Source organism: Notamacropus eugenii, chromosome 3, assembly GCF_028372415.1.
Source record: "Notamacropus eugenii isolate mMacEug1 chromosome 3, mMacEug1.pri_v2, whole genome shotgun sequence".
In the NCBI taxonomy this organism is placed as follows: Eukaryota; Metazoa; Chordata; class Mammalia; order Diprotodontia; family Macropodidae; genus Notamacropus; species Notamacropus eugenii.
Window position 1 is genome coordinate 98,360,909 of NC_092874.1, and position 25,664 is coordinate 98,386,572.

A 25,664-nucleotide genomic window follows, 5' to 3' on the forward strand; every position below is an offset into this window, starting at 1 on the left:
GAAAAATAAAATTAAATGTAATCCTCAGCAAAGTTCCAGTCAAAATTAACTAATGGAAACTTAAAACGGAAACACATAACACTTAAATTTTACACTGTGTACAATTATATTTTGCCAAATTTTCTCTTACACATTACTTACATTTAAAGCAGCTTCTCCACATTTTTCAATTGCAGCTAGACCCTGATTATGAATATGCGTTTCTAAAAGTTTTTTCAATTCTCCAAGGCCATCCTGAATTCGAGATACAAGATTATACATGCGTCCCAAATCTAGAAGAAAATGAGAATTATTTCTAGACATGTTCAGTAAAATGAAACATTTTTTTCTGTCAGTTCTATACCAAGTTCATTGTACTTACAAGGGAATTCCTTTTTTTGCTGAAACGTAATTTGAATCTTTAAAAGAAGGTTTTATAACAAAAATACTTATTACACTGGCAAACTTATCTTATGTTTTAACTACTGATTTATATAATTCAGCATTTAAGCTATGTTTGACTATCTGTAAAGAAAATATTCTTTAACTTTCCCCATGTATAAGACATCACTGCCCCATTAGCTTCTACCCAAATTCTATACCACTGATCTACTTATGGAAAGTGGGCAGGCCAAAGGCAACAAGAATAATATTTACTGAGAAGGGCCCCCAAAACCTTAAAATTCTCCAAAACTCCTACTATATATACAACTCTGGGACATTTACCTACAGAAAAGATTATTTGTCTTTGTTATTTTACAATAATCATGAAGAATACTAGGCCTTGGGACGTGGGGTACATTCCCTAAGAAAAACTTATTTCTTTATATGTTTGCTAAAAAAGAATATTTTAAAACTATGCTCTTGCACACTCAAAAAATTAAACTAAATGTTCCATAGCTGTGACCAAAATCAGCCCCTAGAGAAGAGCTGAGAAAATACATCTCTTGTTCCTCTCTTTGCAGGTAAAGGACTACAGATACGGACTATTACATAGACATTAAGACTTGAATGATATATTAGGTGCCCTTCTAAAACTGCTTTTTAAAATTCTTTGCCACTTTTTTAAAGGAGAAGGGAAAAATATGCAGTTGTCTCTTGACATTCATGGGGGTTAAGGGTGCACAACCCCTGCAAATGTGAAAAAATTGCATTAACTCTAGGCCCCAAATCAAATAAAAAAAATTCTGATCATATTTATTTAAAACACAACAAAGCAAAACAACACAATGAACTCATGAAAAAGTTGCAGTTTTTATGTGAGAAAGATTAGTATCTCACACACTAAGCAGAGTCTTCACAGCCACTCATTGAGCTGCAGTAATTGCTTCACATAGATCTCCTTCTCCTATGAAAAGCTCAAGATACAATCATCACAGTGGGAGAAAATCCTGACTGAGTCTGGATGGCAGAGAGACAAAGAGGAGGCATTCCCAGAAACCATGTAGCCAGTAGTTTTTTAGTGTGCTGAAACGTTTAACAAAGTTGAACTGTTTATGGTAAATTTATATATGTATGCTTATGGTAGTAAATGATAAAAGATATGTATTATATAGTATTTATGACTTACTAAATATTTTTTATTTTTCTATACACAGGTATATCGGCAATTTGTCACAGTATGCTGCAAATCTCCAAAAATTTCCATTTCATTACCAACGGCCAACCCATGAATAACCAAAACCAAGAATATGAAACCCACAAATGTCACAGAATGTATTAGAAAATAAAGATGATCTGGAAGCAAAATGTATTAACAAAAGCCTAATCACTCATATGTTGGAAACCTACTTTTAAAAAAATGAAAGCATATACAAAATAAAAATATTTGTAACTGCACAAATTCTTCTATGATACTTAAAAATGAGGACTGCTATTTTAGGGGAAGTGAAGTTCTATAATAAATACCTTTGAAAAGAAATAAGTGAAAAAGAGTGCTTCAAGTTCTTATCCATATGATAGTCAATTTCTGAGAAAGCGACATAAATAATACTTCAAAGGGGATTGAAAATTAAAATCAATCACTAACCAGTGGGGCAGAGTCAGGCACCACAAGATGAACACATATACAAAACAATAAGAAAATAATAAAAGCACAACATTATGTAATAAAGATACATTAACTCAAAAGGAAGAAGTCTTTAAGATGAATACTCAGTTATACAGTTGATTACAAACCAATAATCAATAGACAATGGCATGCTTTTCATTAATGGTTCATTTGAAGTAGATCTGCTATATTCCAAATTACTGACTTCCTGTATTTACTTCTCATATCTCTTCTTTATGTCATCACTATCCTTTTTTCATTTTCAACCTCTTCCTCACTTTTACAATAGTTACCTTCCATAACTTCTTCTTCAGACTCAAATAATCTTTAGTTCCAGTCAAGGAATTTGAAATATAACACTGTTAAACCATTAACTGAAAACTTCTGGATTTCTCTGATCTTAGTCCAATGACAAAGCAACACTGAACTGATTTCTTTAATTTTTCCACATCAGTAAGAGCAACAACTTCCTGACTTAATAATGAGGAGGTTCTAGGACCATACATTTGGAGTTGAAAGGGACTCAAGAGGAGATCTTGTCTTGTTCTGTCATGTAATAAAGAAACTAATGCCCAGAGCTGTTAAGTGACTTGAGGTCACAAAGCTAATCAATAGAAGACCTGGGATTTAGAGCTAGGTCCTCCTGTCTCTATGTGTAGCACTTCTTTCATTATATTCTTTTTCCTCCCAATAAAAGGAGTTTGGGATGAACTGTAGAACAAAATTGAGGGAATCAAACCTATTTTTTTAACATTTAGCACAAATATTGTGGGTGTATATAAAAATTTAGTATTTGAAAGGGAAAATGTGGCTAACATAGAACTTTTTTTCACAGAATCCTTATTCACATCATATAAAAACCCCGAAGTTCTGTGTAAGAGTCTTAGAATGATTAAGAATGGTTAACAACATGATTCCCTACTCAACAGTTCTTTTTCTTATTTAAGACAAGCTAGAGAAGACAACTGGTCACAGGAGCCACACTGGTGGTACAGAAGGCAATCCTAACACTGGCATAGTTGTACAAGGAAAGGTGGTAACCCAGGGATGGTTACACTTATGCAGACCGGCAGAAACCTACAAAAGTCAGGTAAGGGGACTGCTCACTGCAGAGAAGCTTATATCCTTTCTCTTTCACTTCCACCATTAAGTTGGTAACCTGAGGCCTTCAATGGCCCATGGCAACATATAATGCTGGGAAAAGGAAGTAGTGTGTACAAATACATAGAAATTGCTGAGGACAGGATATGTATGGCATTTAATGACTAAATCAGTTTGACTGTAAAGTACGTGGTGGGCAACAGTGCAAGGTAAGGTGTAGTAGTAACAGCTTATACTATCAATCTCCTCTCTTTTCCCTCTACCCTAATCCCAGGATGCAATGCATTACCACTTCCATGCATTATTATAATAACCAAGCACATCCTCCTACCTTTGCTCTCATCTCTGTCCCATTTTGCTCCAACAACAATCACATGGATAGGGCACTTTAATGCTTACAGAATGTTTGCCTTCCTCAAGCACAGACAGATTCATGTCATTTCTCTGCTCAACCATCTTTGGGGATTTCCCCTATTCACTGTCCTCTACTCATGCTTTCATTTTATCAGCTATATATGTTTTCTTGTCCTTGTCTTTTTCTCTGGGATGTTCATGTCCCAAATCAAATGTTACCATCTAAAGGAGGACTTTGGTAATAACCTGAGATTTCTCTTAGACCTCACAAAAAATTTGTATTTTGTAAATGTAACTACATATTTAAATTATCTTCATACTACATATTATCACCATCAGCGTGAGCCCCATATCTCCTCACCAGACTATAGGAACCAAGTCTTATCTAAATTCTATCTCTACTGACATCATTCTACATACAGTACGCATGTTAATAGAATATGTTGGGGAACCATTGAAGAGTCCTGAGCAGAAGAGTGATATCATATCTGCGAAAAAGGAAAATTCATGTGACACTATTGTGAAGGGTGAACTGGAAGAGTTGAGGCAACAAATGAAAGTAGTTATGAGGTTTTTACAAGAGCCAAGTGGGTAGAACTTGGATTGGGAGGAGGCAGAAAAGAAAGAAGATACTAGAAGTGAGAAAACAACAGGAATTCAATGAAACACTTATTAAATATCTACTACATGCAAAGTACTAGGGAAACAAAGGCAAAAAGGTTCATGCTGTCATGAAGCATATGTTCCACTTGGGCATGAGAGGGGATGCAACTTGTAGACAGATGAGTAAAATACAAAGTGCAGAACAGAGAAGTCAAAAACAATCAAAGTGTTCCAGAACTATTTGAGGAGGGAGAGAGTACTATCAAATGGAAAGCCGGTGGGGGTGGCAAACAGGAAGGTGCACAAAGTTAGGAAAGAAAGTGGTATAAGACAAGGAATTTGAAATTTAGAAACAGGCAGGAAAGTAGGAGGAGTTTCAGGTTGGCAAAAATGATAAGAAACACAAATGATAATTTTGAGAAACTGCAGGACCATCAGACACATTTTTAATGTACTGTTGCTGAAACTGTAAAATGCTATAATCATTCTGGAAAGCAACTGGGAACTACACCTAAGACATTATACCAAACCCTTTGAACTAGCCACACCACTACTAGATCCCTTCCACAAAGAGATGAAATAAAGAAGAATATGTATAAAATTATTTATAGTAGCTCTTCTAGTTTTAGCAATGCACTGGAAATTAAAGGGAAGTGAACATATAACAATATAGAAATGTAACAAAAAGGAGTTTCAGAGAAACCTGTGAAGACATGTATGAATGGAAACTTGTATATAACCAAAACAACACTGAAAAAAAAACCAACTGACAAATGCTTAAGAACTCTAATTGGTAGTAACCAATGATGAAATATTTTCCACCTCCTGAAAGAGAAGTAATGGACTCAAGGTACAGAATGTGACAAATCTTTGAATATGGTCAATGTAGAAATCTGAAGGCCTGACAGTGCATATTTACTTATAAGGGGGTTTTGTCTTTTCTTCTTTTCAATTGTGAGGTAGAGAAGTGGGAGAAAGAAAAATGCTTGCTTTAAAAAATTTTTTAAAAAGAAAACAGACTATGGCTTGTATGAATGTGCAGAGATAGGAATCATGCAAAATGCAGGGATTAGCTTAGTAGTCTACTTTGGCTGGTATTTACTGTGCTAAAGAGCATGCCACGGCAGGACAGAAAGACAGGTAGGTTGGTTCGGATTGTGAAGTCTCTTAATGTCAAGCTTAAAGAGCATGTATTTTATTCTAGATGCAATAAGGACTCAAAGAAGGTTTTGAGCAGGGAAATGATATGGTAGGACCTGTAATTTATGAAGATAATATTGGCAGTCCTATGGAGGATGAACTAGAGAAGGGTGAGACCCATAGTAGAAATCAATTAGGATCGCAGATTTACAGCTGGAAAGTCTAATCCCTGATTTTACAAATAAGGAGCTGAGATCCAGAAGATTCAGTGACTTGCTCAAAGTCACAACAGGTAATAAGCAGTTGAGTCAGGATTTGAATTCAGATCTCTTAGTTCCAGGGCTTTCCGGAGACATTTGTAATAGTTTAGACAATAGTTATTGAATTAAGCTGATGGCCATGTGAATGGAAAGGAGAAAGATGAGAAGGGATTTGACAGTGCTTAGGAACTGGATAAATATAAGGAGTGAGAAAGAAGGCAGAGTCACAGAAACAGGAATGGTTAGAGGAGGGAGTAAGCTTTGAGGGCAAAGATGAGTTTAGTTTCATATGTGAACTGGAGATTTTGTCAGGATATTTGTCAGGATTTTGTCACATGGGAATATCCACCAAGTAGTTGGAGGTGCAAAACTGGAGTTAAGGCGGGAGATTAGCACTGGTTCCATAGACTTGTAAATTGCTTCTACTCCTGTGAATCCTATAGGAATGGATGAGATAACCACATAGAGAAAGAAGGAAATCCAGAATTCTGCAGAATCTTCACTTAGGACATAAGGAAGTAGATGCTAATTTAGCAAAAAAAAAAGTCCAAGAAGGATAAGCTGAATTCGAGTGAAGGACATGTAGGTGTGGCATAGGGTAATAAAATTATATCCATCAACAAGCAGCTATTAAGTATCTACTAAGTTCCAGGCACTGGGGATGCAAAGACAAAAAAAAAAAAAGAAATAATCCTTGCTTTCATGGAATTTATAGCCTAGGAGATGGGTAGCCTGAATGTACATGTTTGTTCATGTGTGTGTATGTATGTAGAGAATATAGAGAGAACAGAAATAAATAAGTGCCACAGCAGGTGGTTTGGGAAGAAGAGCACCAGCTGTTTTTCCTGTACAAGTTCTGAATAGAAAGATTCTGCGAAGGAGAGAAAGAGACAAGAAGGAAGCACTTGCCAGGCATGGAAAACAGTCAGACTTGGGACAGAGTATCTTGTGTGAAAATGAATAAAATGCTAAGTTTGACTGAAAAATTGAGAGGCAACCTATAATGAGGCTGTAAAGATATGCTGTAGCCAGAATGTGAAGGGTTTTAAAAACCAAAAGAATTTTATATTTTATCTTAAAGAAAACAGGGAGCCATTGTATAGAGTAGAGAAGTGGGGTGGTCATATCTACACTGAAGGAAAACCATTTTTGCAGATGTATGGAAAATAGATGAGAGTGGAATCAAGGGCATAGGTAGAGAGATTAATTAGTCTTAGCAATTACTTAAAAGTTAAAATGACTTTTTTGGAGATGAAGGGAGGATGCCTTCAAGAAATTTCAATCAGGCTACAGCTTATTCCATCAAAAAGAACTATTTTAATCTAATTCTTTCTTGGAAAATCAAGTCAACAAAGTTAGAACTGATCTCATTCTAAAACTTTCATTGGGAAGGAGTGACCCAAATGGTCTATGATGCAGATTGAAATGGGGCAATATACAGTTTTCAAATGTGAAAACTTTACAAAAAGGCTTCTTCCCTCTTCCACTTACATTGTTGCCCTGTAGCACCCCTATAGTTCTGATCTCAGAGTTCAGCTTCTTTTCAAATAAGAGCTGTGTTCACATGGTTGTATCATTAAATATAAGATACCCTTTCAAGCAAGCACTAATCTTAATGAATGAATCTTTTATATAAAGTCATCCCTCTAAAAGGATAGTGTGGTGGTTTAGGCTCATTAAAAGTACTTCTTACTTCCCTGAGGATACAGACAAGTTTTTACATCTATATGAAACTGCTACAAAGGGGAACAAAGTTGGACTAGATGACCCTTAAGATCCACGTTCCAGCTCGAACATTCTACAGTTCTATAAAGGTAAGAATCAAAGGAATTTGTGTTTAAGACACCTTGAAGCAGAAAATTTCATTTCTTTTTCTGCTCTTAACTGGAACAACTATGCTATGTATTTATGAAATATTCTAAAGATTACATGAACTATTCCAGAAGAGGCATTTGAACTGTTTGATGCAGGTATGCAATTTTTCAGTTTCTGTTTTGTACTGGTGATCCCCCCAAAAAATTTTTAAGGGAGTGGGGAGGGAGGCTGGATCACCTCATCTTACCCAGTTTGGAACTGCAGCATCTAGAATTTAAGAACTTACCTTCTTGGACTCTGTAAACAGAATCTGCTTCTGCTAGGTACAGTCTAGTGGTCTGAAGAGTCACACCTTCCAAATGCATAGCTGAGAGAAAGATGTTTTCCTCCTCTCCTCCTACCTAATTATCCTTTAGTTAAAAATCATTTTAACAAAAATCATCTTTAAAGAAAATATAATTCTTAATGTTCCAAATTTAAAGAAAATTTTAAATTAATGAAGTACAACTTGACATATTCTTTAACTATTAGCTAATACTAGTTATTAACACTAGTCTTACTGTCAGGTTTATTTAGGCAGAACAATTATGTTAACTCACTAACGCTCCATTGAATTCAATAGCCTTTCACAAATCTGTTTTCTGTGCTCTAGTATTCAGGAGGATGGGTGATCAAAATCGGTTTTTATTCTCTCTAGCAGGAAAATCTGAACTGCTTTCTTCCAACTAATCAGAGGGAAAATGCTCTCTCACTGTTTTTCTGCCTTGTCACACAAGGGGACAAAGAAGAGAAAAAAAGTCTCACAATCTCCATCAATGTGTGATTCTCTTCTACGCTAGCCAAAACTTCCCTCTTCAATCAACCATTTATACCTTTTTTTTCTTTTGAGGGTTTCGCATGTGAAAACTCTTAGTTTCCCTTTTATATGGCCTTTTGGCAAAAACCTTTTTTATGCCTTTGGAACAAAACAAGATGTATAATCATCTCTTCCCTCATTAACCTTCAAAGACAGAAATATATACAAACTTCTTTCTAGTTACATACTATCTTTACATATATAGCTTATTTGATTTCAGTTCTTAACAATCACTTCTACAAGAATTTGAATTCAAAATTTTCTCCCCATCTCTCCCCACCCCCCACCCCAGGACAGCATGCACTCCATCCAACCCTTCCTCCACCTCCAGTCTGTCCTCCTTTCTATTACCCCCTTTTTTCATCCCCTCTCCCCTCTATTTTCCTGTACGCTAAAAGAGATTTCTATACTCCATTGCCTGTATAGTTTAATTTCCAGTTGCATCCTAAAACATTTTCTAACATTCATTCTTAAAGCTTTGAGTTCCAAATTCTCTCCCTCCCTCCCTCCTTACCCTCATTGAGAAAACAAGCAATTCAATATAGGTCATACATGTGTAACAATGCAAAGCACTTCCATAATAGTTATGTTGTAAAAGACTAATCACATTCCCCTCTGTCCTATCCTGCCCTTCATTTATTCCATTCTCTTCCTTGACCTGTCCTCCCACAATAGTGTTTGCTTCTGATTATCCCTTTCCTCAATTTGCTGTCCCTTCTATTAGCTTCCTTTTCCTATCCCCTTCCCCCTTACCTTCCTGCAGGGTAAAATAGATTTCCATATCTGATTAAGTGTGTTATTCCCTCCTTAAGCTAAATTCCATGAGAGTAAGGTTTAATTATTTCCTTTCAATTCCCCCCTTCCCATTGTAAAAGTTCTTTCTTCCCTCTTTTATGTGAGATGATTTGCTACATTCTACCTCTCCCTTTCTCTTACTCCTAGTACATTCCATTCAACAGTAAATTTTATTTTTTTAGGTATTCTCCCTTCATACTCTGCTCAGCCTGTGCACTCTATGTGTGTGTATATACACATCCACACCCCCATGCACATATACATACCTACACATACATAATATACACATAGATACATACCTATAGACACCTACATATATATTCCTTCTAACTCTAATACTGAAAAAGATCTCATGAGTTACAAATAATATCTTTCCATGTAGGAATATAAACAGTTCAAATTTAATGAGTTCCTTAAGGCTTCTCTTTCCTGTTTACCTTTTCATATTTCTCTTGATTCTTATATTTGAAAGTCAAATTTTCTATTCAGCTCTGGTCTTTTCAACAACAATGCTTGGAAGTTCTCTATTTCATTGAAATTCCCTTTATTCTCCTGAAGTATTATACTTAGTTTTGCTGGGTAGGTGATTCTTGGTTTTAATCCTAGCTCCTTTGACCTCAGGAATATCATATTCTAAGCCCTTCAATCCCTTAGTGTAGAAGTTGCTAAATCCTGTGTTATCCTGATTGTATTTCCACAATACTTGAACTGTTTCTTCTTGGCTGCTTCTAATATTTTCTCTGATCTGGCAACTTTGGAATTTAGCTACAATATTCCTAGGAGCTTTCCTTTTGGGACCTCTTTCAGGAGGTGATTGGTGAATTCTTTCCATTTCTATTTTATCCTCTGGTTCTAGAATATCAGGGTAGTTTTCCTTGATAATTTCTTGGAAGATGATGCCTAGACTCTTTTTATGATCATGGTTTTCAGGTACACCAATAATTTTTAAATTGTCTCTCCTGGATCTATTTTCCAGGTCAGTTGTTTTTCATATGAGATATTTCACACTGTCTTCTATTTTTTCACTGTTTTGGTTTTGTTTTGTAATTTAGCTTCCATTTGCTCCATTCTAATTTTCAAAGAACTATTTTCTTCAGTGAGCTTTGGAACCTCCTTTTCCATTTGGCAAATTCTGCTTTTTAAAGCATTAAAGCATTAAAGAATCTTCTCCTTATTGGCTTTTTGGATCTCTTTTGCCATTTGGATTAGTCTATTTTTAAAGGTGTTTTTTTTTTTTCAGCCTTTTTTTGCGTCTCCTTTAACAAGCTGTTGATTCGCTTTTCATGATTTTCTTGTATCACTCTCATTTCTCTTCCCAATTTTTCTTCCACCTCTGTTACTTGAACTTTGAAGCTTTGGCATTTGTGGGCTGAGAAATCTGGGAACCGCAGTTGTTACCCATGACCCCGTGCTCTGAAGCCTGCTCCAGTCCTATTTGTGCTGCATGGCCACTCTGAGTGAGGTGCGATAGACCTTTTCTGTTGGCCTTCCAGGCTTCTCTAAGGCTAGAAATCTCTTTCACTCTGTCGTTTTGTGGCTTTTGCTGCTCAAGAATTTGTCTAGAGTCATTTTTTACAGATATTTTATGGGCTATGGGGGGAAGAGCTAGAACAGGTTCGTCTTTCTACTCCGCCATGTTGGTTCCACCCCCCCCCCCGACACTATCTTCTTTTAAAAAGAAGTACTTCTTAATAAGCTTAATGTAGAACACTATTTAAATACAAAAACATATTTGTAAAGAACATAAGATTTGTAAAAAGACAATGTGATTATGCTTCAACAAATTAATGATATTCCTTGGAAAGCATGTTTATCAGGTAGGATGTTAATATCATTAACTTTTATAAAGTCACCCATTTTGATTCCATCAAATATATGCTACAGTTTAAGTTCAATTTCAGAAATCAGAAAGGAATCATAGAGTAGGTATTGCTTTACAAACAGCATTGAGATCTTACCCCCACGAAAACATGAGGCTGGCAGGCACAAACATATTTCCCTGTTCCTCATTCTTAGTTTTAGTCCTTTGGAGCTAAACGGAACAAAACTATTTTCTTTTGACAGTCTTTCAAATATATGACAATGAACTGAGAATATTTTCACAGAATCTCTGCTACTATCTTGTTCAAAGCATCAGTGAACTCGAAAGAATCCCCTTTACTACATTTCAGACATATAATCATCCAGTACTTGTTTGAAGACGTCCAGTAAAATAGAACCTAGGAACGGAAGTTTTTAGAAACAGCTTCTTTTACTTCTAGGTAATTTTAATTTTAGAATTTTTTTTCTTATATAAAGCCTAAATTAACTCTATGTGGTCAGGCTAGAGAATTCAGATCACCAGGCTCAGATAAACTACATCCCCTCAAAGATTTTGTTGGGGTGATAATTACTTTTGCATTTGGTGATCCTTAATTTCAATTCTTTGGAGACTGTAACATTCTATCACTTGAAATCATACAACACCACAACTAGAAGAACACCGGTATTAAAAAGGTAAGCCTTTGTTTCATGTATAAGACGAAGGCCATTGAGACTTTTGAAATTCCCCATAGGCGCTCCAGTCCTCCTCCACTTTCTGTTCCAATCTAGGTCACTGTCCACCTGCAGTATCTCTTCAAGTTCACAGACTACAGAATGAATTCTACAGGTTGTTTTTTTCTTGTGTGGATAATTAAACTCTTTTAAGTGACTGTGGATATAGAAGAAGAGCTTATAATATTTCTAGTCTTGATGGAATCAGTGTAATGTCACTCTCAACTAGGAGTATCTCATCACCTCTAAGGAATTTCTCTTCATTTTCAATTGAGCTATATCCCTTCGGTAGCAGTGACACGCATCTTGTGGTGTGTGTACATTATTCTACTTCAAGACTCATTGGGTATTAATGAGAAGGTCATCAAACACATTTATTATAGTTGTTAAATCTTCAAGGAATCTTCTATCACTTTAATATATTTGTGGAAAACTTTATGGTGGCATTTTATCCTACCAAATCAGAAGCATTTTAAATTATTAGTAAGCAACTCTGTGGATACTGTGCATTTTGTGCATCCTTTGAGTTAAGTGGATGATGGTAAAGATGTGGTCTATTGTGGAATACAGCTGATGAAAGCCTGACTAGTTCCCTCTTAATACTCACATCATGGACACTCTTGAAGTATGAGCAGAGTACCCCCATAAACATGTTATACAGATGGAAGATCAGGCATGAATGAGTTGGCTGTGATTAATGACCTTCTGGTCACCTCTTTTGGGTAACAATAAGCTTCAAACTGTTTTCCATACTTTTGTTATATCTTCCCTTCCTTCATTCCTTGAGAAGGATCCTCAGGGGATCATTTGAAATTTGACTCCTCATACCAAGTATCAAACTCTTGAAGCAGGAATCAGATTAGTGAGTTTAGCAAATTAAAACAAATTTAAATGCTTAACAAAATAAATAAAAACACAACAAATTAAGCAACTCTATTGCCTAAATAAATTAACAGCATGTGCGATTGTCTAAGTAAATATGCAGTCAGTCTCTATCTATTTAAGATAAGATCTATATCTGAGTATGACACCAGTGCTATACACCCTCAAAACTGTCACCTCCAAAACAGACTTGCTCTGAGTCACTTCCACATGAGACCCCTGCTGATCCCTCTGGCTGCCAATACCTCATCCCGCATGACATTACCCTGCATTATTTTGTATTTGAATGTGTACACGTGTGTTGTTTAACTCCAAGCGAAGGTATGCTCCTTGAAGACAGACTCTTATCATTTGTCTCTGTAATATCAGTACCTAGCACAGAGCTAGGAATATAACAGATGCTTACTGACTGTCTTTATACTTGATCTAGTCCCAACTGCTTATCTCCTATTTGCAGACACTGATGTCATTTTCATTTTCCCTATAGGCACACCAAGGACAGGGCTATTGTCCTGGGACTAAAAAGATGTTATTCTCAACATCTGTGTAGTTCTTCCCTATCTTTTGATTGTCTACTAATATGCTCCCAGTTTCATATTTAAAGGACTCAGGGCAACAGATTAATTGCATCCATTCTCTCTTCCACATCTTACTTGATGAAGCAAACTGTTCGTAATCTCCTTCCATCCCTGTTCATAAAACTATACAAATGATTGTAAATTCTGAACTGATGATGGTATGGCTACCACCCAACCTGCTTAACAAACAGCTCAAATGTTTGCCCCTAAGGTACTTTTCAGGGTCTTTTGGTCTTCTCATCTCAGCAATGAATTTACATTTGTCAAACCTCTCTATGTGAATAAATTAATGAATAAGCATTTATTAATGTACCACACACTGATAATACAAAGACAAAAATGAAAATGCCTCTGCTCTCAAGAAGTTTAGATTCTACTCAAAGGAGACAACGTGGTATAAACAAATGTATACAAAAGTAGGAATAAAACAAATTCAAGATAGTTTTGGGCAGGAAGATCCTAAAACTTGGTGGATTTGAGAATGCTTCATGAAAATGGTATCATTTAAACTGGATTCTGAAGGGACTTAGGGATTCTAAGACACAAAAAGAAAAGAGCACATTCTAGGTATGGAGGCTAGCATGAGCAAAGACATGGAATGAAAATGGGAGAGAGACTGTAGCATGTGAATAACAGCAAGAAAGTCAGTTTGTTTGGATCAGAGTAATGTATAATAGGGCTGGAGATGTAGCTTGTGAAGAGCTAACTGGAGGCATATGTACTTGATCTGAGAGGCAATAGAGCCACTTGAGTTTAGGGATGAGACTGACAGTCAAAAACATCTTTGTGCAATATCAACTTGGCATCTGGGTGGAGGAGGGATAAGAGGGGAGAGAGACCAATTAGCAAACTATTGCAACATCCCAGACAAGAGGTTAGGAGGGGGGACAGTTCTGTCAAATGGAGCAATGCAGATGAATATGAGAGGAATTATAGAAGTAGAATCAAAAAATCATAGCAAGTGACTGGATATGTGTGGTGAGGGAATCAGAAGTTAAAGATTGCTCTGAAGTTGTGATAGCGATACCATTGACAGAAACAGGGAAATTCAGAAGAAGGCAGGTTTGATGGGAAAAAGAATGAATTTGAGATCTTTTTCAGACAATTTTAGTTTGGGACACTAAAGAAATGTCCAGTTTGCAATGTTCAGTAATAACAGCTAACATTAATACAGTGATTTAAGATTAACAAAAGAGTACTACAAATATTATTTTATCTGACACTCAATACAACTTTGTGAAAAAAAGTGGTAAATCATTATCTCCTTTTTGGTGCTGAAGAATCTTTAAATGAGGGAAAGTAAGTGGTTTGCCCAGGGTCAAACAACTACGTAAATGGCTGAAGCAGGATTTAGAGTCAGCTTTTCCTGACTGTTAAGTTCAGTGCTCTATTTACAATGTCACACTGTTTAGGCTAGGGATGAGCGACTAGCTCAAAAGAGAGAAAAAAAGCTGCATATTTTAGATCTAAATGTCATTGCCACAGAGGCGATGATTGAAACTGTGGGCCCTAAAAGCGTAAAGAGGAAAAAAAGAGAAAATGGCTCAGGACAAAGCCAAAGGGAATAAACAGGAAGGAGGTACAACGTGGATGATGAACAATCGAAAGAGAATTGAGAAGGAGCAGCCAGACAAGTAGCAGAACCAAGCAAAGAGTGTCACAAGATAAGAGAGTAAAACATATCCAGGTAGAAAGGGTGGGTAACCATGTCAAATGCTAGAGAGGACAAGATGGATAAGGACTATGAAAAGGAATCAGATTTGGCAATTAAGAGATGTACAGAAGGTTGTTCCATTTTATGGATGAGGTCAGAAGCCAAGTCAAGGGTTTGTAAAATAAGTGGGAGAAAAATAAATGCAGGAAAAAGAGATCAATTTTTCTAAAAATCTGGGTTTGAAAAGGAGAAAAGAAGTTGATAGCTTGAGGGGATAGCAAGGTCAAGCAAACAAAACCTTGGAAAAGCAGCAGGGCATGAGTAGGTATATGAGGAGAAATTAGAGAGACAATAAGGAAATCTGCCAAAGGAAACAAAAGAAGATGGGTCAGGCGTAGAAGTGGAGGGATAGGCCTTAGCAAGACAGGTTGTCTCTTTGTCAAGAGACTAGAGTGAAGGTAAAGAGAATGGGGAATGAGGTCAAATTTTGAAATGTATGTTAAAGAAGTATATGTCTTCTATTTTCTCAGTAAAGAATGAATTGAAGTTGTCTGCTCAGAAAGTAGGGAAGAGAAGAGTATGTGTGGAAAGTTTTAAAGAAGACATTTGGAATAGCCATTGTGGTAGGTACCACGAGAAGGTACATTAGTTATCTTTTAAGAGTTAAGGAAGAAGGGAGATTGGGCTTGGCAGAGTATTGTCAGAAAGAGGTTGGGTGTACAGCAGGCCCACTGAGGGGAGATGCAACAGGATCTGGTCCTGGAAGGGAAGGGCCTGGTGTCTCAAGCACAGGTGCTGGTCTAATGGGAGCTTTCCAGGAAGTGATGGCTTTAATCTATTCTGAATCCAGCACTGACAGGTGCAAGCAGAAGCCCTGATACAGTGAGATGCAAGTGAGGAAGAATGGGTCTCGGCAGCTCTGCTGCTCAGTTGAGCCTTGCAATGAAGGTCGATAGGAGACTGTTATAATCACAGGGTCAGTGTTCTTTACCTAACTGCCTTTTCCCACTGATAACAACTAATATAAATAGGTCAGTTTTGGAAATATTTTCAATACATGGCATATTTATTTTATTTTTATCCTTTCCTCTAACTTCGTATAAAGTAGAATGAGCAACTATACTTGCGAGTTAGGAAGACCTTTCAGTTTCACCTCAGATAACTTGGGTGAACCTGATTCAAGTGACAACCTTTCTGGGCCTCAGTTTCCTGAACTACAAAATGAAGACGTTGAAGTTGTTAGACTTCTAAGGGCCCTTCCAAATCTAAATTAAAGATTATAGGATCCTAAATGGGTAATCTGAGTACATAGATCACCCACTCAGGACTGATTTCCACATAAGTAAACAATAGTTCCTTTCTATTAAAATACAATCAGTCACAAGGTAGACAGGGGAGCGGAGAGGCACAGGGGTGTTATTCAGTATTTATGATGTCCTGCACCTTCCAAGAAAATAATCATGATATTTAGGAATCAAGCTTCTGTATAGTCAAAATGTCTTTGGCAGCTTGCATTTCTTACTCAAAACCATAGCTTCCAACATATTTTTCTTCACTTAGTCCCACTTTTGCATTCAGGTATCACCAAGTATTAAAGTATAAGACAATTTAGAGTCTTATAACATTCTTTGAATTTGTCTATCTCTGTTTTCTGCAACAGAATAATATTTTCAACCAAATGACTTACAAACTGTAACATGAGATGACCAGGAGTCTGATTGAATGATGTTTCTTATTTCCACTGGATGTACAATAAAATCAACTCTGCTAAACTTGCTTCTAAAGAGCACCTGTAAGCCATCCTTCTGCTCAGTTGCAAATCCTTTCTGTCTTCTGGTTTTGTTCATATCAGCAGTGTGAAGAGTGATACAACGTAGTATAATCCATTTGCTGATCACTGACAAAGGTCTTATATTCAGGGTACAAACAACTAAATTTTTCCACTGTTTCATTTTTTTGTAAGATGTAACATAATTCTCAATGTATTCTGTAGCCAGCCCACTGTAGTTAAGCCCAAAGGTTAGAAAAGAGGTGTATGGTGGGCACGAAGGGGCTGCAACACATTATAAACAAGGAATTAAGAAGGAAAAGTCAAGTAAGGGATGTCATTAAAGAAATGTATAAATGAAGCAGAAAATGACTGGTTATGAGTTGGAAGTGAGAAATAAATGATGATCTGCATATATATATGTTCCATTGGCATTCCTTATGGTGTCGAAGTCTCCAGAATACTGGGTGGAGCACCTGGGCAAACTTATGGGAGTATATGAACAAGAGCCACAGAGGATGGGAAGGCAAGGATGGCCTAAGATCGATATTATTGGAGGGAATAATGAGATAATAGATGAATGCCATTAAATAATTACTTTTCCAGTCAGTTTTGGCAATCTTAAAATTGTGGATCTTCCTACACCTCCACTACCCCACTTCCCCTCCATGAAATTGTCTTAAGTTTTAACACAGCTCTTGACATTGTGTCCCAAAATTAATTATAATTCTGAAATATTCAATATAATTATATAATCAGCAATCACAATTTATATCTATAAATTCATCTTAGCAGCTCACCTTCATTTTTGTCAGCATCTAATAAATTCTGAAATTCTGTGTGGAAAATCTCCAAGTGTTTTTCAATGAGCACTTGCTCACATTTCCGTGCTAACTCATCCTGTGTGCTCTCATGAAGGTAAACCTGAACTCGCCGCTGTTCCTCGAGTAGACGAGCCTCTGCCTAGGAAATAATTAAATTGTATTTCTTTTTAGATTCATGGTGTCTGAGTTGAAGGATCTTCACAGGTCCTCTAATTCCATCCCCTACCTGAATATGAGCCTTTCTGTGAAGATCCTCAGTGACAGGGGAGTCTTGACTTTCGGAGGCACTTCTGCTGAGAAACTTGCCCTTATTTGCCCTTATTTACAATCCAAAGCTGCCTCTCTTTTACTCCTGTCCACTGTTCCTAGTTTCTGTCTTGTGGTGCCAAAACAGACAAGCCTGAACTTTAACATCACAGCCCTTCAAATACTTACGAGTCAGCTTTCATTCACCAACAAGTTCTCAATGTATTCTTAGGTACCACTGAAAAGCACCACAGAATTCTAATCCAAGAAACCGAGGCTCAGACAGGTTAAGTGATGTGCTCAAGGTCATAAAGGCAGTAAGGAAAAAGAGCAGTATGATTTCAACCCAGGACTTCTGACATCAGAGGCCAGAGATTTCTCTCCTATGGTCTGTGATCTCTAGTTTTTAATGAATATATAAACTTTAGTGAATAAATCTCAGAAACTGAATTCACGTATTATGGTACTTTATAAAAACACCTACAAAGACAAAGAAGTTCCAAGAAGCCTAAGAATGAAGAGAATAAAACAGCACTGGGATTAAATGGCCACTACTGAACCATCCCCTTCCCCACAGTTGTTTCCTATTCAAATTCCTTTTTAAAACAACTTCATTATTGTAGTACTTTGGTGGATCTAAGATTTCACCAGTGTGGATATTACCTTTATTAAAGCAGCTTAAAACCCTTGTTTGGTTTCTCATCCTGTTTCTTATCCAATTTTCCAATAAGACCCCCATAGAAGAGTTCAACATGTCTTTCTTTCGTTCTGCTATCTTAAAAGGGTCACCAATCTACTACTCAAGCTTGCCATCTTTTTGTCTCTCATTGTTTTTTCCCCTCTCTGATTAGCACATTATGTATGCCCTTTATACCATCTACCATACGGTTGATAATAACATTACCATTATTATTAATTTCACAACAAAACAGATTCTGTCAGAAGGCATATCATATAATTGATACTTAGTTACTAAACACAAGATGTCATCCCATGACATGACCATCAGGGGATGTTACACTAAGAATGCAGTTTTTTCATTATTTATAAATTTACTACATGTACTATATAGTTTTTATTTAAAGAGAATGGTGCTCACCAATAAAAGCTTGGGTATAAAAGTTGCCTTATAAAAAGGAAATTAAAGACTCTTAGAACCTTTAATAAAAGTCTGTTTATTTAAATTTAAAGTCTGTTCCATAACCACTGATTTTGATCAAACTTAATTTGTTTATACTTTGAACTTACCTTTTTCATATACTCTGTAACAGGATTCTGCTGCAAAAATTCAGTGCTCTCTCTGGTATAAAACCTCTCTGTGTCAGCCAAGAATTGTGATTCAAAGGATTCTTTATATACTGTAAGTGTGGGTCCTTTGGCAAATGCATCATCTTCATTAAGCCCAAGTTCCACTAAAAGCAAATAAACACTTTATTTAAAATCAATCTTTGGTTTCCTATTTCATAGAACACATCAATCTTGGGAGTCAAAAGTAAAAAGATGCAATCAAACTATCACAGATGAAATTCAAAAGCATAAAACCAGTTCATTCTGATGCACAGCTGAGAAGTCCACTACTCATCAAAGTTTGTCTCTTAAATTTTTTATAAGATCACAAATCAACACAACATTCCAATATAAAAAGACAAAAAGGAATATATGAAATTGTGAACTTTTTTATACATGATGTCATATGATTTGTTTTATATTATTTATATATTATACAACACATATCATATAATATATAAACATGTTATATTTACATACTTTATATATTTAAATATATTACACATAAAATATATGTTTATATATGATTTGCTAAGGTTTATTTCAGTGATTGCTCTATTTCCTAATATATCAATGGCTAGTAGGTTTTCAAATCATCATAGAAGTTAAGTTTGTAAAAGACTTGCACACTTCCAACATTTTTGTGGCTTTTCATTTTTAACAACATGATAGATAATATAAACAAGCAAGGAAATCCAGGACGCTCTCAGATTTTGATAAGTGTTTCTTTATCTTAATTGTTCAAAGATAATTAGAATTTTGGTTACTTCACAGTCTTACTAATGAAGATCTATTCTGTCATTATTAGCCTCAAACAAAATTAAAATTTTAATGATACCAAGATACATTTAAATAGCTAAATTCAAGGAAACGTTCATTAAGCACCTACTATGCTTATAGCATTACGCTGGCAAAAATAGCATGCTTCCACACAAGTAAACATAATTGGAATTTTTAAGCTGTTTATGCATACAATATGTTTAGATTCACATAAATATAAGCAACAAAACTCAATGATCACTTAAAATAATACATAAGTGTTACAGCAGTGCCCAGAGTTTTCATTTTGGCTAGGAATATCTAAGTACTTCTTAGATAAATTGAAAGTAAACTATGTTTACCATATGACTGTACAACTCCACTAATCAGTCTTGTATTGATGGTTTCACCATTTCTTTCCTTTTCTATCAGTTTCAGAACAGCATTTGTTACCTTTAAGAAAGGATATAAGATCATTTAGTATATATAATAAGTAATTCCCCAAACAATGAAAGTACAAAATAGGTCAGAAAAGAACTCACATAGTTGTAGTAACTTTTAAGGAATACAGCAAAATTGGTTACCTGTTTGTTTAATGGCCTGAACAGACAATCCCTCCAAGTCACCAATGCAAGCTAGGATTACAAAGAGGAGAGAGACAGAGAGAGAGAAGAAAATGCATTGAGTTACGTTTTCCTAACAGTGAATTCCACTGATAATTGCGATAAATAACAGCCTGAATTCCAAACTACTCAGTTAGCTGGCAACATTTCTATAGTAATTTGGAAAGTAAAGAACTATTGCTGAGATTAATTATTAATAATTTGGGGAACAACTGTTTGAAAATGATTTTCAAACTGACTATCAACTTCAAAAGACAAATCAACTTGCAGAAAATTACACTGTAAAATTTTATTACTTAAGAAAAATATAAAAATGCTTTTGACTGTTAAGGGAAAGGCATTCAAACGAAATATAAATGTGTCCCAATAAGTTTCTGACAAACAAAATTTAAATTTATCCTTACTGAGATGTCTCCCCAATAAAAATTTTTATACACACATATACTTTTTTTTTTAACATCTATCAGTACATGTTACAGAAATTATCAAGTGTTATCACAAAACAGTTCAAAATTGCAGGGATATGGGTTTTAAAAATAGAAGTTCAGACTAATAATAATTCTTATTCTGATTCTGACAGGAAAATAATCCCAAGATTATCTGGATTAGACTGTTTACACTGGGTTTCTACTATGATTAAAGCAATTTAATAGTAGTAAAATACTTCAACTACAGTTTCTTAATGACAAAAACTATATTCATCTTAGAAAACCAACTCATTACTAATTACTTGCTACTTACGTTAAAAAGCTTAGGCACCCTGAATTGCCTGTCATAAAGCTCTTCTAGTCTTGAAATTCAATGTAAAGGAGGTAGATGCTTTTTTTCAATGCCCAGGTAGAATCGTCATTATCCTTGCCTCATTCAACTGGGGCACAGATAAACACAGAATTCTACACACTCTTGATGAAGTCAGAACCTGTTTTCAGCCTAACAAAGTACTGACTAGAAATTATTTGTTCACCTTATGCTGTTTCTGATTAACTGATTATAGTCCAGAACTAATGAAGCCAAGGTTGTTAAATTTTGCTCCAGTAAATCATCCATCCTATCATCACAGTGCATAAGCAGCTAAGCATACTCAGTGGGGAAAATCCACTGTTTAATTAAACAAGGGTACTTGAGAAATCAAAGTCTTTATCAGTTTAAAATATAAGGCATTAAGCAAAAAGCATTAGCCTATGAGAGATGTATAGAAAATATTAACAGGAAGGAAAATCTTCCTAGAAAAACAAAAAGGGCTTTCTAATTTCCTGTGAATTTCTTTTTATAGCACTAGATTAATAGCTACAAATAGCACCAAGATTTGTATATTCTTTTGATAGCAATGAGGACCAGAACTACAACTTCACTGTTGTAGGAACTCCAAGATAAGAGATTTCTTTTTTCTCTGCAAACTGTTTTAGGAAATTGCCAAGAGCACTGAGGGATTGAATAACTTGCCTAAGTAATGAAGTCAGTGAGCGTCCTTCAGGACTTAAAACCTAGATTTTTCTGGCTTCAAGGACAGATTTCTACCCACACTGCCTCTATATTATTTGGAAGTATCATGCTAAAAAAACCCAAAACATCAAAATAAAACAAAACCATAACTCCAAGATACAATAATTTCCATTTTAAGGGCATTACATGGTGTATTTTAAACCATATTTAAACTCAGTCCTGTCCACAAAGTTTCTTTATGAAGAATTTTTGCTTTGTTTCCACTAAATCTTGTCTCCACACCTCACACCCCTGTCCCTAATCTGCCACACATATAAACACAAACTAAACAAAACCCAACATTTTTTATGTGGGCAGAGAAGGGGGCAAAAGGTGATATTGTTAATAACACTTTGAGGTACTTCCAGAAGGAGCTCCACAGGAATTCAACGATGGCAAATCTGCCATTCACTACAACTAAGGCTCTGGGCTCCCCTTTGTTAATCTGTGTTTGGAATTTAATAAGCTTTTGTAAAGAAAAGATTTAGCAATGCAAATAGATCTAGGATATAAAACTTCAAACAAATATGCAATTCGAACCTGAACTTAGTGCTCAGGTCAGTAGTTTTTGTGAGCACCGAAGCACTTTGCTTAAACATCTTATTTGATACCTTTCATCATTTGCCTGAGTTTAGAATGGCATTTAGAACAACAACAAACAAGGTTCCGTAATGTCTACTTTGACTGGATAACAGACCTGACACAAAGACCTTCAGACCTACTACTCGATATTCTGGCAGTTTATGAAGTGTTACTTCATAAAAAAGTAATTCACTTTCTGAGTTTAAGATAATTAGAAAAATTAAGAGAATGATATCCCAAATATTATCCAAGCCATGTTTTAAGGGGAAATGTAAAGATTATTCATATTTAAAAACTATCAAAATTCCAAAATTTTTTCAAGCATTTTAATTCAAAAGAAATTAGCTCTATCAGGAAAGGCAGATTGTCTTAGGTATCTAAAGAAGTAAAGTAGGACAGATCATTTCTGAGTATTAATCAGGTCTATCACTTGTATCATAATGTTGTATCAAACACTGTATAATAAAAATTTCTCCAGGTTCTAAAACTTAAAGAAAATCAAGTTTATTCCTTCTCAGAAAGCATAAATATTAAGAGTTTAATAATGAACTATGAATTGTCTGATATTAAACAAATGATGAAAGAGTTTTTAAAAATGACATGTTTGTTCTGTGTATATGGGTGGTTTTACTGGTGTGGGGAATTCTCTGGTAACTCCTTGCATCCAAACTAATCCAAAGCTCATTACTGACTTACTGTCTTAGAAAGTAGCCTCGAATACTGAGTGGTGGAATGACTTGTCAGTGATTACACAGAGAACATGTGTTTGAGACAGAAGAATTCAAGATACTCCTTACACTAAGGCTTGCCCTTTACCACCCATTGCCAAACTGCTCACCTACAGCTCAGACCAAGTGTGTGACAAGGTTGAAAGCAAGTAAACTGAGCATAAAACATACTGATATCACACCATTTTTATAGGATTTCTGAAGATGAGTTTCATTTCTCTAAAAGAGAGATCAATATTTATAGAGAAGGTACTACTTCAGTTGTTTTTAGTGGCATTGAGAAACAACACAGAATTGTTTCAAATATACTACTGATAGAGCATTACCTGCTAGTGCCAAATGAGCCAGTACACCTTAAAAATACTTTTCAGCACTTCAAAAGTGGGTTAAAAATCACAAGTATCAACTATTTTACTTCTGAGTAGGTACTGCAGTCCACAAATTTGTTCAATTTAGCATATCTATACATCTAGTAACTCCCAATGCACAAGAAGTTCACTTGGAAAGTGCTATTTATGAGAGAAAAAAACCAAAAACAACTACTCTGGCTCATGCTCTGAGGTATTCCATAGGACAGGCTGATAACACTTCATTTAACATCTAGCCCGTGTAGGAAGTTCAAGCCCTTTGAAGGCAGTCAAGGCAGAGCTCGAATTGAAAAAGGAAGTAATATGCTAGGGACTGATGGGCTTCTGGCAGAAGAGAGACTAAGAAGTTGTCTTTACCTTAAACAGGCCTGCATCTATCTTCTAACAAGGATGGAGGCAGGATGGGAAGGAATTCTTAGTTTTAAAAAGTTCATGTGTCATTAGGAGAGGATTAATTTTATTAGTTTTACTCTGAATGAGCTTTTTTGGAAAGAAAAGAGCAAGAATGCCAAGAGTACAAGTGCAAGTTTGTGCTTCCAGAGGACACAGTGGGGGAAACTCCTCTGTATCTTCGACTGGAACATCCTGACAGGGAGTGGAAACAAGGACACAAAGAAGTTTAGAAGTACTGATATCTCCTACCTTCAACTGAAAAATTATTAATGGGACACAGCCTTTTAAAATCTGATGTGCTAAGAGGCTGGCTGACTCCAATAGTGCTTTGGAACTCTTTTCAGCAAGGCTACCACCCTTAGCGAACTGCAACGTCTTTACTTGTAGTGTAGAAATCAGAGGTCCTAGGATCGTTTGCTTGGTGACAACAGGAGGATATTTCGAATTTCTTGAACCCAAAATGATAATGAGTAGTATGAACTCTCTACAGAAATAAATCATGTGCTCTATTTTAATGAGCAGTGCAAAAATCATGCAGAATGCCATTCAGAGTTCCAAATAGAATAAATTTATGTCTGTCTAAACATTAACTGCACATTAAATACTTTGCTAAAAATACAGTACTTGATGGGATCAAAACTGTGGTGAATGTTAAATACTAAAGGGGAAAAAGAAGTTCCATCTCATTGGAGAAAGTCATAGCTTTATTGCTGCTTTGCACAATTGTTCTCTTTGTATAATTCATTCCCCATAGCTATCATTATTACTTACTATTACTGTCTGCTCTGTTTCAACACTTAGTTTCAGTTGATGAAATACACACCCTGGCACTTACAACAAAAGGTGCTATGTTTCTTTAAGTGCACAATAGTTTTCCACTCCTTCAGGCTGAAAATGAGCCTTTCTGGTCTGCAGATTAGTAGCTTCATCATTGGAGAAAAAAGAAAATAAATAACTGGCAGCACAAAAGAAAGGGGAGGACAATATAACTTAGTTATTTTTTTAGGTGAGAGAAAAACACCTTGGGGAAAAAGAACCCGACCATCTAATTGAAGAGTCCACAAAAAAATTATACACCTTGAAACTTAACTGTTCAAATCAAACATACTAAAGACGCTTGACCAGTACCTAAACTAACAAGCTCTGGGGGTGAAAGAAATAATCTCAGAGGAAAGCTTGAAAGTGATGCAGAACCACAAGACACACAATGATCACAATCAAGGAACACAACACCAAAAGACCTCAGAATTCAGATGAATGCAATGATTACTATTCATTCCAGAGGACTAATGATCAAATGGGCTTTGCCCCATATTTACAGGTAGTAAGTTCCAAGAATGTATGAAATTCTGCCTACACTGTCACTAATGGCAGACTTTCTGGTGCCTAAATATTTTCCTTTGTTATGAAGAAACACTGCAGGAAGGAAGGGAGGCTACTGAAATGGAAGTGATACAAAACAATTGCAACAAAAAGCACCAAGTAAAAAGAAAAGGTTCAAGCCTTTAAATGAGAAAGCACTCGTATCTTACAACATTTGGGGACATAGTGATAGACCACTATGTAAGACCTACAAAAAAAAGTGCCTGTGGTACCCGCAACCCGAAGTTTATCAATCAAGGTAGGGATTGAATTATTTAGCTTTTTCGTTTCTGATTGGTTCATGATTTCATTAGTAGAGGCAGCAACTAAGGTAAGTTGATGTTTGTGCCCTGATAGGTTATGTGACTTGCCAGGGAGTATCCGGTGGTCGGCAAAGCTCAGAGGCTGGACATGGACCTTAGGTCTTCCTGGATGAGGTCAGTTGTCTTTTCAATAAATTCTGTGTGCTACCTTTCCTCACGTTCCATTATCTAATCAAACACCTCAATGTGACTATTCTCTAGTAGTATGGTATCTGGTACACATCTGATCATGGGGATAGAGAAAGTAAAAATGGCAGCAGACCAGTGGGAACATATTTGTGCTGATATTTTAATAAAAATGCCACACTTCTCTCAAA

General features: G+C 35.9%; 1 protein-coding gene across 3 annotated transcripts in view; it reads right to left on the bottom strand.

Annotated features, from left to right (window-relative positions):
• The window catches only part of CUL1 (cullin 1), a 114,967-nt gene that overhangs the window by 26,425 nt on the left and 62,878 nt on the right, over positions 1–25,664 (bottom strand). For all 3 annotated transcript variants that reach the window (XM_072652419.1, XM_072652417.1, XM_072652418.1), the window contains exons 5-9: positions 20,071–20,121; positions 19,849–19,939; positions 18,689–18,852; positions 17,171–17,333; positions 142–272 (exon numbers count right to left, since the gene is read on the bottom strand). In XM_072652419.1, coding sequence (XP_072508520.1) covers positions 142–272; positions 17,171–17,333; positions 18,689–18,852; positions 19,849–19,939; positions 20,071–20,121 — 600 coding nt within the window. The remainder of the gene's footprint in view (positions 1–141; positions 273–17,170; positions 17,334–18,688; positions 18,853–19,848; positions 19,940–20,070; positions 20,122–25,664) is intronic.